The sequence below is a fragment of the Gracilinanus agilis genome, chromosome 3 (assembly GCF_016433145.1).
Source record: "Gracilinanus agilis isolate LMUSP501 chromosome 3, AgileGrace, whole genome shotgun sequence".
In the NCBI taxonomy this organism is placed as follows: Eukaryota; Metazoa; Chordata; class Mammalia; order Didelphimorphia; family Didelphidae; genus Gracilinanus; species Gracilinanus agilis.
Genome location: NC_058132.1, coordinates 253,168,001 through 253,188,503, shown reverse-complemented (window position 1 = coordinate 253,188,503; position 20,503 = coordinate 253,168,001). Strand labels below are relative to the sequence as shown.

Genomic DNA, 20,503 nt, shown 5'->3' with positions numbered 1-20,503 from the left:
TTAAATTAGTCCCCCTTATCTCTTCCCTTAGTTTACTTCCCTTTCCACCCCCTACCTTTTTGTTCCATTATTATTATTATTATTATTATTATTATTATTATTATTTTTTTTTTTTACCTTAACTTCTGTCTGTTGGCTCATAGGTGAAAGATTGGTAAGGGTGGGCAATGGGGGTCAAGTGACCTGCCCAGGGTCACACAGCTGGGAAGTGTCTGAGGCTGGATTTGAACCCAGGACCTTCCATCTCTAGGCCTGGCTCTCAATCCACTGAGCTACCCAGCTGCCCCCCCCTTTATTATTTTTTAAGGCCTAATGAATTCCCTCCCCCCTCTTCCCCTCCCTTTTTGAATTCCCCACCCCACTGTCCTCCTTGGTTTATCCCTTCTGACTTTCTCCATAGGGTAAGATAGAATTCAATATCCCAATGGATATAGCTACTCTTCCCTCTCAGAATTAATTCTGCTGAGAGTAAGGTTTAAGTATTTCCTATTAACACTCTCTTCCTCTCCTTCATATAATAATATTCCTCCCCTCCACTTCCCATGCCCTCTGTGTGTCACATAGATTATCCTATTTTTTTTATTCCTTCAATTTTCTCTTGGTCATCTTCTATTCCCCCCACCCTTTTTTCCCCTGTATCATCTTAGACCATTTAATACTCAAACCTCTCCCTATGAATAATTCTTCTAATTACTATAATAGTGAATACAATTTTCGAGAATTATACATAACATTTCTCCATATAGGAATACAAATAATTTGATCTTATTGAAGCCCTAAAAGAAGCAAATTTGAGAATAAGAGTTTTCTTTCTTTCCCCTCTCTTTCTTATTTACCTTTTCATGTTTCTCTTGATTTTTGTGGTTGGATATCAAACTTTCCATTTAGTTCTGGTCTCTTCTTTGCAAATACTTGGAAATCTTCTATCTTGTTGAATTCCCATACTTTCCCTTGGAAGTATATAGTCAGTTTTGATGGGTGGGTGATCCTTGGTTATAGACCCAAATCTCTTGCCTTTCTGAATATCATATTCCATGCCTTGCGGTCTTTTAGCATGGAGGTTGCCAGATCCTGTATAATCCTGATTGAATTGTTCCTTGATATCTGAATTGTTTCTTTCTGGCTTTGTGTAAGATTTTTTCCCCCCTTAACTTGGAAACTCTTGAATCTGGCAATTATATTCCTGGGGGTTGACTTTTGAGGGTTTAGTGTAGAGGGTGATCTATGGATCCTTTCAATGTCTATTTTGCCCTCTTTTTGAAGAACATCAGGGAAGTTTTCTTGGATAATTTCTTGTAGTATGGTGTCTAAATTTCTATTAATTTCTGCTTTTTCAGGAAGACCAATAATTCTCATATTGTCTCTTCTAGAGCTCTTTTCTTGATCTGTCATTTTCTCAGTGAGATATTTTATATTTCCTTCTATTTTGTTATTCTTTTGACTTTGCTTCATTAGTTCTTGATGTCTTACAAGATCATTGGCTTCTACTTGTCCAATTCTGGTCTTTAGAGACTGGTTTTCCTTTTTAATTTGGTCTTTCCTCTTTTTCATGGTTTTCTGCTGTTTAATTTGGGTTTCCAATTTGCTTATTATTTTGGGAGTTTCTGTCTTTTAACTTATTAATTTAGTTTTGAGCTATTTCCCACCTTTCTTGCCAAATCTCTTCCATCTTTCTCATGATCTCAGATTTGAACTCTTTAAGAACTTGTGACCAATTTTTATTTTTTTGGGAAGGTTTGGATGTATTTCCTTGTTTGTCCTCTTCTGCTGTCTGCTCTGTTGTCTGGATTTTTTCTGTGTAAAAGTTATTGCGTGTTTATGCTTTCCTCTTATTTTTTTCTCTTCGTTAGTTCTTGGGCATTGCTTGCCATTATTTTGTTGGTTTTTCCTTCTCATTTGGAAGTCTGGGTGAGGTGGACAGGCTCTCTGTGTATAGAGCTGTGGAGCAGTTTTTGCCTGAGTTACAGCGCAGTGCTGCCCCTCTCAGCTTTATCCTTGAGCCTAAGGTCTGTGCTCTTTAGGCTCTTGGGGTCTCAAGTTTAGCTGTTCTCAGGGTCAAGCCTCCTGGTGGTCCCCTTGCTTGCTCCTCTGCCTGAGGCTCCTTTTCGGGTCTAAGCCTGCTGCTTCCATAGTCTGTCACCCCTCTGCTCTAGGTCCGAGCCCAAGGAGTACGCTCAAGGTCTGTACTCAAAGTCCACATTCTTTAGCCTCTTGGGTCTTAAGTTTTGCTGCTCTCAGGAGCAAGCCCCTGGTGATCCAGTTAGTTGCCAAGAACTTAGTGACTTAGTGAATGCCCCACGCTTGTTCTAACTTTTGTGTGCTGGCTCTGAGACTGTAGTGGGGGTGGGGGTGGGGCGGATTGATAAGCTTGTGTTTTAGTGAGAGCTATTTCACCCTCTTATAGCATGGAAATGCCCAAATTCCATGCAACTTAAATATTACGCCGTATTGTGGGGTCCCTTCGTTCATCTGGATTTGGTTTTCATATCCTTTTGAGGTATCATGTATCACTCTGTTAGGAGAGTTGAGAGTCCTGCTTCTACTCTGCAGCCTTTTTAACCTGGAAGTCTTAAAAATACATTTTAATGATATCTTTTATTTTTACATCATTTTCTTTCAGTAGTCCTCTCCCCACCTCCCAGGTAGTTGTCACATATTACAAAATATTTTCTAAAGAGGGAAAAAAAGAAAAGGAGGAAGACTAGAAACCATGCCCTTTCCAGCAATAAAATAATCAGTACATTGAAAATGTCTAAAAATATAGACCTCGCACTTTTACACAGTAGTGTGAAAAGGTGTCTTCTTTGAGGCCTTGATTTTTTTCTGTAATTTTGCAACTTTTAATTGTTTTGTGGCATTTCCATTTCCATTATTATAGTCATTGTGAATATGATTTTCTTGGCTCTTTATTTTATTCTTCATCAGTTCATATAAACCTTTTCATTCTTCTCTGTAATTGTCATTTTTTTAAAACAACATAATATCAATCCATTACAGTTGTGTACTAAAATTTATTTAGTTATTCGCCAAATAATGGACACCAATTTTATAGTTTTTGTTTTTTTTTTGCTACTACAAAAAGTGCTACTAAGATTTTCTTGCTATTCTATGTCTGAGACTTTTCTTCTCATCAGTGACATATGGGGGCATATATATAACAGTAGAATCTTTCAAAGTCTTTTCTTTTCAAATTTTTGCCAATTTGCTGGTTGCAAGATGAAACCTTTGCATTGTTTTTGATGCATTTGTATTACTGTTAATGGTTTGGAGCATTTTTTCATATGGTTGTTTATAGTTAGCAATTTTTATTTTGATAACCATTTATATCTTTTGACCACTTGTGTTTTGGGTAATAACTTTTGGTCTTATGCATATCTTTTAGTTGTTACTCTATCTTGGATACCAAAATCTTATCTGAGAAATATGATACAAAGAAAATATGGTACAAGGATTTTTTCCCCATTTGACTAGTTTTTTTTATCTAAGATGCATAATAAATTTTATGTAGAAGACTTTCAATTTCATATAATAAAAATTATCTATTTCATATTTTTAAATTTCCTTTATCCTCTTATGATTAAGAATATTTTTTTCTGCTCATAGTTGTGAAAGATATGTGCTTGCCTTTTAATTTTCCTAGGTGGTTTTATCAAATGAGAAGTTCTTTCCTAAGTAATATATGTTTTTAGTTTGTTGAATACTATATTGTTGAGTACTATTTTTTTCTGATTTTCTCAGACCAATCTATATATTTTTAACTAATATCAAATGTTTTTGATGACTACACTTTAAAGTCTGCAAATGGCATTCTGCCTTCATCCCTCCATTTTTTCATGATTTCCCTTGATATTCAAAATCTTTTGTTCCTCCAGGTGAATTTTTATATTCTCTTAAGTTCTGTAAAGGATCCCTTTGATATTTTGATTGGTAGAGCATTAAAACTGTAAATTAACTTTGGCAGTATGGTCATTTTTATTATATTGGCACAGTTTAACCATGAGCACCAAACATTCCTTCAGCTATTTAAAGTGTTTTTTGTTTCATTAAAGAGCACTTTGTAACTGAATCTATTTAAGTATTTGGTGTGTCCACAAAGCCTTTTTATCTATTAATATCTTTGTCTCTTTAAGAGGACTTCCTTTTTTAAAAATATCTTTTGTAGTCCCCCCCCCCCCCGCCCCATTTCTGTATCTCTTGTTCTTCCAAATTCTTTGTATGTTTGCTTTGTCTATCAGGTTATAACAATTTCTTTTTTAGACTTTTGTTCTTACTTTAATATTCTCCAAGGAAGCATAAAATAGTTTAGCACCTACATAAAACATCCCCCCCCCAAAGTTACAGCATTAACAAAGTATTTGTTTAATATAAAATTGTACAGGGTAAAATATGTTAAGTTAGAATGTACACACTGATATTTATTCACTGCTAATTTTTTTCTTCTAGGAGGACCAGGATGGTAGCCAAGGTGTGGGCAAGCGCAAGAGGGTAAAATTAAGCAGCAGTGCCAAAGGTATTTATAAAGTGATGATTTAATTTTGTTCTCATGTTTGTTGTTTCTGTTTTTATCCTGCATAAAAACTCCTATGTCTATTTAGTAGTAGGATCACTTAATTGTCTTGGTCTTATAAGATTAGCTTCTCACCTTCCATGCAGGAAACTCTGGGAATCAGTAGTGCAGGGAGGGGGGCAGTGGGAGGGAAGCCGGTGCAGGCAGATGGGCATGGACTCTCATAGCTTGTGGCAGGATGCAGCAGGAAGCGGCTTGTCTGTTTTGGCCAAGAGCCTCAGGCTAAGTCCCAAAAGCAAAAGAGAAAGGACAGAGACACCGCTACCTGGCTCTCCTCATGGTGTTCCCACCACCCTGAAGACTCTTAAGAGAGTCCTCCAGAAGGGAAAGGTCAAAGAGCCATGAAAAACAAATAAACAAACAAAATGGCAGGAGAGAAATGTGGGTTTTTTTCAAAATTTACTCCCTATTCTTTACTCAAAGGCTTTCTTAAAAGAAAATTAGGGATTCTTTTACTGAAATAGTTTGCCAAAAATGTAAGATTTAAATGAATATCAATAACTCCAATTATTATTTTTATAAAGTTTATTAATAATCATTTGAAGTAGGAGAAATAAAAAATAGAAGTAGAAAGCCTACTATTCTTACTAAATATGACCACATGTGTAAATTCTCTTGCTGGCTCTCAACCAGCTTCAGCATCTGCCTTCTGGGAAAGAGAGAGAGGGTGGGGTCACACCAAAACTTTATCCTCCCTACATTCACATACAGTGTAAGCATGAAAATTGGGTGCTGGGTAAGAGAGTTCTGGGGAGCAAATTTTATCTACACAATGCCCCCTCCGTTGGGAGGTGAGCATGTTGGAATCTCCCAGATTTATATGCCTCGTCTCCCCAATGAATCATTACACATAACCAGCTCATATCTCTAAAGCTCTCTTACTAGAGGCATACAATATTGTACTTTCTAAGGGGAAATTAAAATAATTTGGGGATAAGAGGGAGATAAAAAATAAAGAGTAAAACCAATGATTGCTAGGCGTTTTGACAGAAAGCCAATTGGAGACAATCCCCTTTTGGCACAAGAGTTTACATTCACAGTAAATGTGTTCAACCCCGCCTCAGTTCAATTCACTGCATCCCAAAATTCATTCTGGATGTTTTGATACAGTGTGTGGTTTCTGTAGGCATCTCCATTGCACCTTCTCCAAATAGTTCACTTTCTTGATTCAAGGAATAGTGAGTTTTCTTTTCTAGAAATTTCTCTAAAATATTTAAACCTTGCATTTTGTGATTATTATACAATCCACCCTGAGGAGGGTTTTAACCAACACCTGGATAACCCCGGGATACATGGCTGAGTGAGGAGGTATATGAATCAACTTCCAAAAGAAAATCAATCCCCCCCCCCAAAAAAAAAGAAAACCTAAATAAAAGAGAAAAAAATTAAATTTTGGATGAAAAATAAAATAACAAAATCTTATATGTATACAATTTTAAATAAGAAAGAATAAACCCATAACAAGTCCTTGAATCAGAGCCCAATAAAGTGATTTATGTCTCACAAGCCTGTAGGACAATTATGTACTTACCCAATCAACAGTCAAGACTACAGAAAATTGCCATCCAGTGAAGGAGTGAAAAGGGACTAGACTTTGAAGCAAAAGGGAAATAGCATTCTCTGGTCTGATTTTGCCTTCACTTACAGGGATAGGGGAGCCAAAATGGCAGTCAAACTGAGGGACTTTGTCTTGAATCTGGCACAGGGAAATCCTGAGCCTGAGGTTGTCAAACAGCTGCTTCTTTGAACCCCAAAACAAGTCCTCTATCTTGGAGCAAATTGTCTTCAATCCTACTGGGATTGGTTCGTCTCCTTGACTTTGGCTTCTTGGCAGATTCTCATCAATTTCACTGGGTTTGGTTGATCTCCTTTACCTTGTGGTTCTCGGCACTGTGTGATGGCTCTTTTATGATCCCTTCTTCTGAAATCAGACACAATTATTAGTAAAAGTTTTACAATATTTAACAATCAATGGCAGGTTTCCATAATCTAAAACTCTAGGGCTTGCATTGCTATTAGGGCTAATGGATATTATAAACTTATTTTATTGCAAAATCAAAAAAAACATAAATACTGGTTACATGTACTTCAAGTACAAAAATAAGAGAAGAAAGAAAATTCAAATATCCTATTACACGTAAAAAAAAACAATACAAATTTAAAAAATAAAAACATTCATAGTTCACATTCCATGACATGTTGGCCAAGCAGAGGTACAACACAAAGGTATTTCACTCAAAAACGAGATCTATTGCCTTTTAACTCGGCCATGATCCATACTGTGAGTATACATAATTTTTTTTAAACCAGGTAACAACTTTAAAACAAAACAAAACAAAACATTAGTACAACAGCTAATGCACATTTTAAGAAGTACAAAAATATCCAAAATTGTAAGATCTCATAAATTCTACAAAGGTTACTGATACAGGTTGTAACCATTTTGATGGAGTCCATCCATCATCATCTACATGACAATTAACAGGCAAAAAGGAACAAAAGGCTGTATAGACAATATGTAAACTCGTTGATAAGATGAAAAACCCAGTATCCACAAGGATTTATGGCCATGCTATGGAAAGAGTTGTCCAGTGTAACTTTTGGCTTATTTAACAATGGAATTATCTGCAGTCCAGGCATAGGATGGTACAAATAAAGACACTGTAACAGAACATATAGCTAATAACCAAAACACAGTAAATTAAAGTGACATAGTGTAAAAGAATATATTAGATCAGATCAATATGTGAACATAAAACAAAATAAATCTGAAAACAAACAATAATCAAATATAATAAGTGTGACAGGATACAATCACCCAATGTCTGTGGAAGGTACTCCCTTTACATGTGAGCAAGAATCCAAGCGTCCTTTTCTTTAATTTTGATAGCTTTTGGAGTGGTTAACAGGACTTGGAATGGACCTTCCCAGGCAGGCTGAGTTCCCCCAGTGAGCTGGAAGTTCTTTATAGGTCATAGAACAAGAAGTCTATAGGTCCTACTTGTATAGCAAGAACTCCAGATTCATGGAGTTCTTGAAATTTGATCTGCAAATCCTGTATATATGAAGCAATGGAAATATCCCCTCCTAGTTATGATGTGTATGAAAGAGAAAAAGGCTTAGCCTTTATGGGGGGGTTGTCCAAAATGCATCTCAAATGGTGAGATGTGTAGATCTCCCTTGCTTCGAAGATAAAAAAGTGCCTGAGGGAGAATTTCAGGCTATTTTAAGTGACTCTGTGCACAACTGGCCAAACATAGTTTTAAGATCTCTTTTCATTCTCAACTTGGCCTGAGCCCTTGGAATATTATGGTACATGGAGTAATCCACAAATAGGAATATATCTGAGACAGAACTGAATCAGTAAAATGAGTTCCCCGTCCAAATTAATTTGTGCTGACAGGCCAAAACTCTTTTAAGAGTACCTTGGCAATAAAAGCTGCTGTGGCCTGGGTGGTAGGAAACACTTCTGGCCATCTGGTTAGTTGATCCACTATGACTAGACAAAATTTACACTGTCCAGCCTTTGGCATAGTGATAAAATCAATTTGTAGGTGTTCAAAAGATGTGTAAGCCAGAGGATGCCCACCAAAAGTTTTGCCATGAAAGGCATGATGATTATATGCTTGACAGGTAGAGCAGGCTGCCCACACTTAGAGGCTATGGTAGTTATATCAGGGGCTATCCATACTCTTTTAACAGAGTCTACAATGCCCTGGGTACTGAAGTGACCATTTTTGTGAATGGATAGGCATATTTGGTGATAAAAACTTCTAGGGAATGGGAGTTTTCTTTAGATGACACCCATACTCCATTTATCTGTTTTGCTTAAAACTTTTGCTTCCATTTTTCCACTTCCTATTCATTATAAGAAAAGGATAAATTTAAGTCATTACTAGTTGCCAATGCTAAAATTAATTCAGGCCCTTCTAAGGCAGCAAGTTTTGCGGCAGCATTTGCCTGGTGGTTTCCTCTAGAAACAGGATCAGTTCCACCTGTATGGGCAGACCAATGAACCACAACTAGGGCTTCAGGGAGCTCTAGAGCAGAAGTACTTCTTTAATGATTTCTGCATTTGCGATACATTTTCCAGCTGATGTTAAATGGCTCCCTTTGGAGCCATAGCATACTCACTGCATGACATATTCCAAATGCATGTCTAGAGTCTGTATAAATTGTTACCTTCTCATCTTTGACAATTATACAGGCATGTTTTAGAGCTATCACTTTTGCACCTTGAGCACTTATATTTGAGAGCAATGAAGCTGATCACATAGTGTCAAGTTCTGTGACTACAGCAGCTCCAAGTGTAGCATATGCCATCCCTCATGAAAGAAGAACCATCAATGAATAAGTCTAAGTCTGGGTTTCCTCAAGGAGTTTGCAGGAGATTATCTTGAGGCTTTTTAGCCATGGACTCTAAAGATTCACAACTATGCAAAGGTTCTCCTGAAACTGGTAAATCAGGAAATAGATTGTAGGGTTAAAAACTGTACAGCATTTTAAGGTAATATTTTCATTATCTAACAAGGTTACCTCGTATCTAGCAAGCCTTTGATCAGAAAATGCTTGTGTTCTATGTCTTAGCAACAGTGCTTCGACTTCATGTGGACACATTATGGTTAATGGGCATCCCAAGACTAAATCAGCAGATTTAGTTACTAACAAAGCTGTGGCAGCTACGCCTCTTAAGACAAGATGGTACTCCTGAAGCTACTGGGCCCATCTAGGCTGAATAATAAGCAATTAGATACTGAACAGGTCCCAAATGTTGAGTTAAAACATCTGAAGCTACTCCTCTCTGTTCAGGTACTTATGAAGTAAATGACTTTTTGCAATCTGGAATGCCTAGAGCAAGGGCAGACAGAATAGCCTGTTTTAATTTTGAAAGCGCTAACAGGTATTTCACCTCTAATTTAAGTGGTTCAGGGACTGAATTTTTTGTCAGAACTATAAGGGGCTTGGTGATTTCCCCATAGCAAGGGATTCACTTTCTACAAAATCCTGTTGCTCCTAGAATTGTCTTCAACTGTTTCTTAGTGGAGGGGATGTTCAATTTCTGAATATCTTCAATGAGCTTAGGGGAAGTGGAGCAGGCACTAGCAGTTAAAATAAACCCTAAATATTCCACTTTGGGGAGATACCACTGAACCTTTGCCTTAAAAATTTTGTGGCCTCTCTTATGTGCCTCTAAAAGGAGATGTTTTCTATCTTCCTGTCATACTGTGGCATTTGGTGAGGCCAAGAGCAAATCATCTACAAACTGTATCAAACAGCTCTCCTGAAACCCAATATTTTTTAAATCCTGTCTTAAAATCTGTGAGAGTAACATGGAACTTTCCACAAACCTCTGTGATAGCTGACACCAGGTTGACTGTGAACCTTTCCAGGTGAAGGCAAATCTATTTCTTGAATTTTCATAAATAGAGATTGAGAAGAATGTTGAGCACACATCTACCACAGTAAAATATGTGGCTGTTCTGGAAATAATTGTGGCTGGGCTGGGAACCACAGGATGTTTCTTAATGACATGATTATTTATAGCCCTTAAATTCTGTACAAATAAATAGACAGTTTTTCCATCTGGGCCTGATTTTGTCTTTTTTTTACAGGTAGGATAGGTGTATTATATTCATATTTGCATGAAATTATTTTTCCTTGCTCAATTAATGAATCTATCACTGGGGTAATTTCCTCAATTGCCTCTTTTGATAGAGGATACTGAGGAATGGAAGGAGGTGGGCCATCTTTTGTTTTAATTTGAATAGGAACAGTTGATTTAAGTAGGCCAACATTGGAAGATGATGCGGCCCAGAGAGACTCAGGTATATCAGATAGGATTTTAAAGGTGGGAACTTCCTTCACTTTTTGACTGTCTGAAAGAAGTACAGGGAGCAAATTTAAAGATTCCTCAGGCAATTCCAGTGTCAAAGAGTTATCTGGAGAGCATGTTATTGTGACTCTAAGCTTGCATAAAAGATCTCTAACAAATTTGTAGAGGACTAGGCATTAGAAGGAAAGAATATTTTACTGATAGAGGTTCTGTAGATACCATTTGAGGGAAAAGCTTTGGGACCTTTAGGTGTCCCAAATACCCCTAAATGGTATTTAGTGTTTCTTAGTTTCTTAGTGGAGGGGGCTTTCAATTTCTGAATATCTTCAATGTGTTTAGGGGAAGTGGAGCAGGCACCAAAAATGGCCCTGATACCCCATTACATTCAGAGAGCCAATAGAATCATATTCAAATCAGTTTACTCATCAGTACTGATCTGGATGCTCCAGTGTCTAAGAGCCAATCATAATATGTATTTCCAACTTTTAGGGTTACATGAGGTTCATCATTATGCTGGGGAGAATAGATTGGGATCACTGATTATTAAAACACAAGGGTCTGGGATATCAAAGGTTTCACTCTCTTATTCCAGAGCACCTTCCCATCCCCTCACACCTACATAAAGATCCTTGGCTATTTCTCTGGGGTCCCCCACCCTGAGGGGGATTTTTACCCTGAATATAGTGTGGACAAGCCCCATTTTGGGTATTTTAGTGTGAGTTATTGGCTGCCTCATTTGTATTATTATTTCTGTAGTTGTTATTTTTAAAGTTGTCATTATTTTTATTTGCTTGATTCTACTTTCTACAGTTTATCATTATGTGACCTCTTTTTCCACAGAAGTAACACATTAATTATTGATTTGTGGATTCCTTCAAAGAGACTATGGCCACTCCTTGATTTTCTTTTTCTCTTTTAATTTCCTCCTTTAAAATTATTATTTCTTTCCTTATTTCCTCCCCTAAGTCTTGTTGTCTTCATCTTTCTTTTCATGGCCGTTAAAGACATGAACTGCTACCCTCCTCAATTCCTCGAAATCCCTAGTGTCCCAATTTGGGCAACTAGTCTTAAAATAGTCTTTGACCACTTTACAGCAATTTTTAATGAATTATCTCCATATTTCTCTAACATCCCTTTCTCTGGACAGATCTAGGTCTGTATATCTACTTCTTAACTCAATAAGTCTATCTGTAAACTGGGAGGGATTTTTCTCTTGTTTTTGTTTAAGATTTTTGAACTTTGTCCATGTACCAGACCTTTCAGAACAAGTAGTCATTGCTGTTAGTAATGCCTCTCTAGCCTGTCATAGTTTTAAGTAGTCTTGCTCATTGTTGGGGTACCATTTGGGGTCTTTCCCAGGCCAATGAATTGCTCTCCTACCCTGGGCCTTATTGACAAGAGAGAAGATTTTATTTTTCTCTCTTTCTGTCAAAAAAGCTTGTAGCAAATTTTCCTTGTCTATCCATGTGGGATCATAAGTACGATAAATGCTTTCAAGCTTTTTTAATAACTACAATAGGTTCATCTTTAAAGGAAGGAGTATTTTGCTTTCTCAATATCTCGAGGGGGTAAAGAGTGTATGGTACCTTAATGACACCACATCTCCAGTTTTATTGAAGGTGGGTACTTCCCTTAATGGGAATAGGCCTTTTACTGAATTATTTGCGATTTCTGCCTCTTGGCTGGACTTTTGGGTTGATATCTAGTGATAAGGGGAGGGAGAGAAGTAGGTGAGCTAAGAGGGACGATTGGTCTGGGGATGGGGAGGAAGGGTTAAAGGAATGGGAGCAGGATTGGGGAGAATGAGGTTGTGGGCAGGGGAGGAATGAGAGGTAGAAGGTGGTGGGTAGAGGAAGGAGGGGCTGGGGTAGGGGAGGAAGTAGAGGAAGCAGGGCAAAAGGAGATCTGGTGGGGAGAGGAAAGGGTGGCAGCTGGGCCAGCAGGGAAAGGGGAGGGGACAGGAGAGACAGAGGGAGAAGTCAAACAAGGTGGGGGGGAAATGGTGGGTTTGGGCCATGGGCATCCAAAAGTTGAGCAAGACGAGAGAGGAGGTAATCAGCTTGAAGCATAGGCTGGTGGGCTTAGAGGAATCTTCCTTCTGAGTCTTGAGATTACTCAAGTGTTTCTTAGTGTTGTCTATTTGAGTCTGTAGGTCAATCAAGCTAACTGTCTGTTGATTTTTCTTGAGGAGAAATAGATAAAGTGTAAAATATCCAATTAGTAACAGCATGCCCCGGAATAGAACTAAACAAAGCCATTCTGAACCTGTCAGCTGTTCGAACCCTTTAAAGTTCTCTGGGAACAAGAGCTGTTTCAAATGAAGAGAAAACTGTTCCCTCAGAGTCTGGGCCATGTTTGGAAACACCATACTTAGCCACGCCCCTCTTAACTAGTTTTAAAATGGGGGGCAGCCAAAAGGCTTTAGTTAAAGGGAGATAAAGCAAGAAAAGGAAAAAGTTTTCTCCCCACCCTCACAGCCAAGAGTGTGCAAACTCTCCCCTCCCCCTTAGTTTAAAATCGGCTTGGAAGGTAGGTGGGATTGGGGGTGGGTAGTGGGGAAGGGGCTGTCCTTAGCATGGTGGCTTCCCATGCTGTGCTACTCTGTGCACAGGGGAAGCACAGGATGTGTGCAGTGGTCTAAGAGCTGCCTCAGCTCCAAGAAGGAAGTTTAAGTGGCTAATGCAAGCTTGAGACCAACATGGGGTGGGAGAAGGAGTGTAACCATGCCAGAAGGTAAGGGGTTAGCTACGCACCTGTATTCAGTCAACCCAAGGGGATTAGCTTCTCCAAACCTTCTGCACAGGAAACTTGGGGAATCAGTAGTGCTGGGGGTGGGGTGGGGTCGAGGGAGGGAAGCTGGCACAGGCAGATGGCCTGGGCTCCCATTTAGGCCAAGAGCCTCAGGCTAACTCCTGCAAGTAAAAGCAGACAGGTGGAGACACCACTACCTGGCTCACCTCCCAGGTGGATCCCTACAACTGGGAAGACTCCAAAGAGAGTCCCGTAGAGGGGAAAGGTGAAAGAGCCACGAAAAACAAACAAAAGGCAGGAGAGAAACACTTTTTAAAAAAAATTTACTCTCTATTCTTTACTCAAAGGCTTTTAAAAAAGAAAAGTAAGTATTCTTTTACTGAAATGATTCGCCAAAAATGTAAGATTTAAACGAATACCAGTAACTCCAAGTATTATTTTTATAAAGTTTATTAATAATAACTTGAAGAAGAAGAAATAAAAAATGGAAATACAAAGCCTAATATTCTAACTAAAGTATGACCATGTGTGTAAATTTTCCTGTTGGCTCTCAGCCAGCTTCAGCAGCCCCGTTTGGAGAAAGAAAGAGGGGGGTGGAGTCACACCAAAACTTTAACTTCCATACTTTTGCACCCAACATAAGCACTCAAATGAGGTGCTGGGTAAGAGAGCCCTGGGGAGCAAATTCTATCCACACAGTCTCTTGGCACTTAAACTGTATAAGCAGAATGCTTTAGTCTCACAGTTCATAATGATATAGAATTATCTGTAAAAACAATAAAGAAAATATTCTCTATTGAACATTTATTGATGTGTTTCTTCACATAGCTATTTTAGGCCTGAAAAAGGCTTTTCTTTGGTCTGTGTTTTATAAAATAATTTGTTTAGCATAAAAATTGCTATTTTGGCAAAGTGTTTATAAGATTTAAAATGGTGAATTATTAATTTAGGAAAGTCTAGAGCCTTTCAGATTCTGGGAAGGTCATTAGTAAATCACAACTTAAAATTCCTAAATTATATATATTTTAAACATTATATCTGTTATATCCATAATTTGGGAAGTGATGGATGCCACCTTGACTGACAGGGATGGCAGTTGGAAGACTTGGAATGTTCCCAGGTGCTGTGAGCCAGGGGCAAACGTCGGTTGGCCCCACGGTATAAATACTCCTTATAGCTTCTTTGAGGGAAGTCTATCTGCAGGTCTCTGGACAGGAGTCTCTGGACTGGGAAATCTCTGAGTGGGTGGTGAAGGGTGGCAGGGAGGTCTAAGAAGAAAGGGGCAGGAATAAATCTGAATATTTCCTGATAGACTGTGAGTGCTAGTGCCTTACCAACACTGGTAGTGAGGAAGCTGAGAGAATAAGATCATCATACAGCTGCATCAATAGCTTCCCTATTCTCTGCCTTGGCTGTGGCCAGGTCTGGCCAGAGGTAGTGGGAGTGAGCAAATCTCCAGCTTCCGCCTGATCAATAGCCTCTAGTCCTGATTGCCAACTAGTTTATAGATAATAGATCAATAGGGTCTCCAATCCCCAACCATTGTCCTGGTTATCCTTTCTCTGAGTATAAAGAGAGTTCTACAAGTACCTTCCTAAGTGGTCTTTATATCATGCACCTTGGGAAGGGAGTCAAACGCAGTCAGATCCTAAACGTCATCCAAGGCAAAACAATAGCCCAATACTAATCTATCCAACCCCAGGTTGGACTTGGAAAGGTTACTCATCTATTTAACCTCTCGAGGGTCCTTCTTGGGCAACTGTTAGAGAGAAAGGGATAAATTACAGCAGCAGTCAACGGTGATTGGAATTGGTGTTCCTCTATCATTTGCAGTTGAGGAGAGTCCAGATAGATATATCAACATCATTGTACATCTATACATCTCCCTTGGTCCCCTTTTTATTTATAACATATCCTACTATTTGGGCTCAGCCATGTTTTTGGTTGTCACTAGAAGACTAAATTGCAGCAGTTGTAATGAAGCCTCTCTAACTCTTACAAATGAGGAGACCTGGTCAGTTTCTTCTACCCCTTTCAGTTCCTTAATTTGGTGGCAAATGCTTCTCCAAATGAGTGATAATGTAGTAATTAATTAGGGAAGAGAAAAATGAGGAAATCCATACATAAAACTTGAACGTCCAAAAAATATAAGAGGAGAGAAAGAGAAGAAAAGAGAGGAGAGAACATGAAGGAAATTAGTGGTATAACAGACTAGGACTCCTTAATGCTGTTCTTTTGCAAAGGCTTCCAGCTGACAGCCTCTGGTCTAGTCTTAGCTCAGGGATTTGGATTATGGCTCATTTTCATTCAGATGGATGAGGAATTCAAGGATGAGGATCAAGGAATTCAAATATTAGGAACTTCTGGGGAAGACCTTTTTACTCCTAGACCTTTACTGGAAGAGACAATTTATTGGGACTTTGCTCCTCAAGTATACTAGAATTCTCCAGCCCATGAGAAAAGGCTCTTCCTTTGGATATTTGAGTCATCTTGCTGGTAATAAATCCTTAGATCAATTAGAGAACCTTCTTAGTGGTCTTACTTCATGCTTGGGAATATTTAGTATATTGTGTTCTGCTATTGAAATGTGGAAACAGTTATGAAGTTTCTCTCAATTCTTATGTTTTAAGATAGATTCTCCAACTATTTCTGACTGATTTTATCTGCATAATCTCTTAAGTAACATAGCTAGCTATTTAACAGTTATGACCTTAAAGGCAAATTGGGAAGATTAATAAAATTTAGAAGCATTTCTAATTGAATTTTTATAATTGACATTTCTAGAGAAAATGATATTTGTTAACTAGGCTTCTGGAGAACTGTTTTTGGCTTTGAATCAGTACAAGGAGCTTACAGTCTATTGAGGGGAGACAACATTTAAACATATAACAATAAAAAGTACACGCAAAATAATATAAAGTAATTTTAAGAAGTAATTTTAGGCCAGACAACACGAAAGTACTAATAACTGGGGATGCTGGTACACAAAAAAATCCCTGTTAAGATCACATAGATTCTTTTTTTAAAAATTTTTTTCCCTAACTCATCCATTCACCCACTCACCCATTTATTTATTTATTTAACCCCAGCCCACTCACTTATTTATTTGTTCATTTGCTCTGCCACCCATTTATTTATTTATTTAACCACTCACTTTCTTTCCTTCTTTTTCCTTCCTTCCTTCCTTCCTTCCTTCCTTCCTTCCTTCCTTCCTTCCTTCTTTCCTTCCTTCCTTCTTCCTGTTTTCCCATGGTTACATGATCATGTTCTTTCCCTCTCCCCCACCCCCTCACCCCCCTAGTAGCTGATGCACAATTCCACTGGGTTTTATGTGTATCATTTACATAGATTCTCTCTCTTTTTTTTTTTAAGCCTTACCTTCCATCTTGGAGTCAATATTGTGTTTTGGCTCCAAGGCAGAAGAGTGGTAAGGGCGAGGCAATGGGGGTTAAGTGACTTGCCCAGGGTCACACAATTGGATGTGTCTAAGGCCAGATTTCAACCTAGGATCTCCAGTCTCTAGCCTGGCTCTCAATCCACTGAGCCACCCCTGTCCTCCCTCCCTCCCCCCACCCCCATAGATTCTTTTTTTTTTTTTTAACATTTATTAATAATCATTTTTAACATGGTTACATGTTTCATGCTCCTATTTTCCCCTTCACCCCCCGCACTCCCTCACCCATGGCCGACGCACTTTTCCACTGGTTTTGTCATGTGTCCTTGATCAAGACCAATTTCCCAATTGTTGGTGGTTGCATTGGTGTGGTAGTTTCGAGTCCACACCCTCAATCATGTCTGCCCCGACCCATGCGTTCAAGCAGTTGCTTTTCTTATATGTTTCCTCTCCTGCAGTCCTTCCTCTGAATGTGGGTAGCATCTTTACCATAAATCCCTCAGAATTGTCCTGGGTCATTGCATTGCTGCTGGTACAGAAGCCCATTACATTCAATTTTACCACAGTATATCAATCTCTGTGTACAATGTTCTTTTGGCTCTGCTCCTTTCGCTCTGCATCAGATCCCGGAGGTCTCTCCAGTTTGCCTGGAACTCCTCCAGTTTATTATTCCTTTTAGCACAATAGTATTCCATCACCCGCATATACCACAGTTTGTTCAGCCATTCCCCAATTGAAGGACATACCCTCCTTTTCCAGTTTTTTGCCACCATAAAAAGCGCAGCTATAAATATTTTTGTACATGTCTGTTTATCTATGATCTCTTTGGGGTACAAACCCAACAATGGTATGGCTGGGTCAAAGGGCAGGCATTCTTTTATAGCCCTTTGAGCATGATTCCAAATTGCCAGCCAGAATGGCTGGATCAGTTCACAACTCCACCAGCAATGCATTAATGTCCCAATTTTGCCACATCCCCTCCAACATTCATTACTCTCCCCTTCTTTCATTTTAGCCAATCTGCTAGGTGTGAGGTGATACCTCAGAGTTGTTTTGATTTGCATTTCTCTAATTATTAGAGATTTGGAACACTTTCTCATGTGCTTATTGATACTTTTGATTTCTTTACCTGAAAATTGCCTATTCATGTCTCTTGCCCATTTATCAATTGGGGAACCCATAGATTCTTAAAGGCAAATATCAGGAGAGATCTTTTTTCTTCCTTCCCTCTCTTCTTCCTCTCCTTTACTTCCCTCTTGTTAAAAAGGAATGAAGACCCTGATAATATCTATATATGTATCTCCTCTAGATCTTCCTCTAGATCTTGGTGGATGGATAGTATGTAGATCTCAGAGATAATATGAATGGAGGAGGGATCAGGAACCCAAGGCCTAAGTTGGCTATAGTTGTTGAGGGAAGAAACACACACTCCTCTCACTATAGCTGCTGATGTAATTATGCCTCTCCTTCCTGACAGGATTGATTGATTAAGCCTGTCAGTTGCTTCCTTCTAACAGTTGCCCTGTTTGGGAACCCCTGAGATGTTAGGTAGATGGTTAACCTCACTAGGCCCCAACCTGAGGTTGGATTAGTTGTTGATAAGGCCGTTGATTGGCTATTGGAAACATTATCTGACTGCGTATTGATTCTCCCCTTCCCAAGGGCTTTGATAGAATAACTGCTCAGGAAAGGTACTGGTTGGTAAATCACTGTATAAGCTATTAATGGGGAAAGGGAAACAAGGTATTAGGTTTGAGGATTTGGGAACCCTATTGCTATTTGTTTGGCTACTAAGCTAATTGTTGATCAAATCTGGAGATTGCTATGCTGGTAGAAGCTGGAGGTCTTCACCCTCTCCCTAACTCTGACCTAACCTGGCCACAGCCAAGCCAGAGATTAGGGAAGGCTATTGATGTTGATGTTGATAGATGATCTTTATACTTTCTCAGCTCTACTATCAATGGTGTTGATTGATCACTAGCTCTCTCTCTCGGTCAGGTACAGGTTACAGGTTTCAGGCCTACCCTCTTCCACCCTTCACCTCCCTCTGTCCCACTTCTTGCTCTGAGCTCCCAACTATTGTTCCTTGGGGACATTTATTTATTATTTATAGGGTGGGGCCAAATGATTTTTGCCCCTGGCTCACAGCACCTGGGAACATTCTGAAACTCAACTGCCAGCCCTGTCAGTCAAGGTGGCATCCATCTTATCCCAGATAATGATTTTAACACTCTGTCTCTCCTTTCTTCTTTTTCTATCCTCCTTCCTTCCTTTCCCTCCTTCCCTTCCCTCTTTCTCTCCTTTTCTTTCTTCTTCCTTTCTTTCCTCCTTTCCCTCCCTCTCTCCCTCCTTCCTTCCTATCTCCCCCAGGCCTCCGTCTTTTCTCTCTCCCTCACTCCTTGGTCTGCCTGTCTTACTCTCTTTCTTCCTCCCTCATCTGATATCATTTGTTGATATATTCCATTGCTCCTTCAATACTCCAAGCCTTGTTTTTAGTCCTCACTAGTAAGTCCTCCAATCTCATGACTCTTCAACTCTTTAACAGGCCATCACATTTTCACTAGCTATATTATTTTCTCTTTTACATATTGATCCCTTGGTGAACCAGTTCAATTCTATACCCTTCTTTTGTCTCAGGTCCATTTCCCACTTAAAGTATTTCCAGTCTTGCTCTGCCATATCTCAGCCTTGGACTGCTCTGATCATCTGCCACTATCATTACTACACATATACTACTGAATAAAGCTAGAAATATTCATGAAACTATGCTGACTGGGTCCATTACAATTTATGTTATTTCACCTCAACCGCATCCTTGTTATGGCAGGGTACTTCTTTTATACTTCCAAATTCACTATCTCACTCAATACAGAGCTTTTTCTGAACCCTCCTCAAACCTTTTATGATTTTACCTTTCCAAACCTTTCAACTGAAAACTTTGGCTCATATTTTACAGAAAAAATTGAAGCTATTTGCTGAGATCTCTTTTTTCTCTCTCTTCCTTGTCTCATATCTCTCAGACCTATTTTGCTGCTTTCTTCATACTTGCCTTTCCTAGTTAGGTGGTCCTTTCCCCTCTACATGCATAAATGATCTCATTCCATCATATCTTCTCTAGCAGATTGCCTCTTCTATCCCCATTCTCTTATTTTCAGTCTTTCCTCATGGTTGTTTCTCTACTGCATACAAACTTGCCGATGTTTTTCCCATCCTCAAAAAGCCCCCACTTGAGACATCCCTTTTTTTTTGCTATTATTCCATATCTTCCTTCTTTGTGTGGCAAAATTTCTTGAGATAGCCCTCTACAATAGGTGCCTCCATTTCCTTTCTTTTTATTCTCAACTTAACTCTTTATTCTGGCTTTTGACTTTATCATTCAACTGAAACTGCTCTCTCCAAAGTTAACAATGATTTTAAAAAAAAAATTTTTTTTTAACCCTTGTACTTCGGTGTATTGTCTCATAGGTGGAAGATTGGTAAGGGTGGGCAATGGGGGTCAAGTGACTTGCCCAGGGTCACACAGCTGGGAAGTGGCTGAGGCTGGGTTTGAACCTAGGACCTCCTGTCTCTAGGCCTGACTCTCACTCCACTGAGCTACCCAGCTGCCCCCTTAACAATGATTTTTAATTGCCAAATCTAATAGTCTTTTCTCAGTCCTCATCCTTCTTGACTTCTCTCTTGCTTTTGACACTGTCATTTGCCTTTTTAAAAAAATATTCTCTTTTTTTTTGACACTACACTTCTGGTTCTCCTACCTATTTGACTATTGCTTCAAAGTCTTCTTTGCTGATTCTTCATCCGAGTTATACCACTAATGGTAGGTATCCCAAAGGGCTCTCTCTTGGATCTTCTTCTCTTCCCCTTAGTGTTTCACTTGGTGATCTCATTAACTGTCATGGAGTTGATGAGATTATCAGATTATCAATTTTTTGTATTGAGTTGTTATCATCTCTATGCT

The 20,503-nt window shown here is 38.9% G+C and overlaps 1 protein-coding gene across 1 annotated transcript in view; it reads left to right on the top strand.

The window, feature by feature from the left end:
• Positions 1 to 20,503, top strand: part of UBR3 (ubiquitin protein ligase E3 component n-recognin 3) — a 255,154-nt gene that overhangs the window by 86,045 nt on the left and 148,606 nt on the right. Inside the window, 1 exon segment of the mRNA XM_044669094.1 lies at positions 4,444 to 4,510. Coding sequence (XP_044525029.1) covers positions 4,444 to 4,510 — 67 coding nt within the window.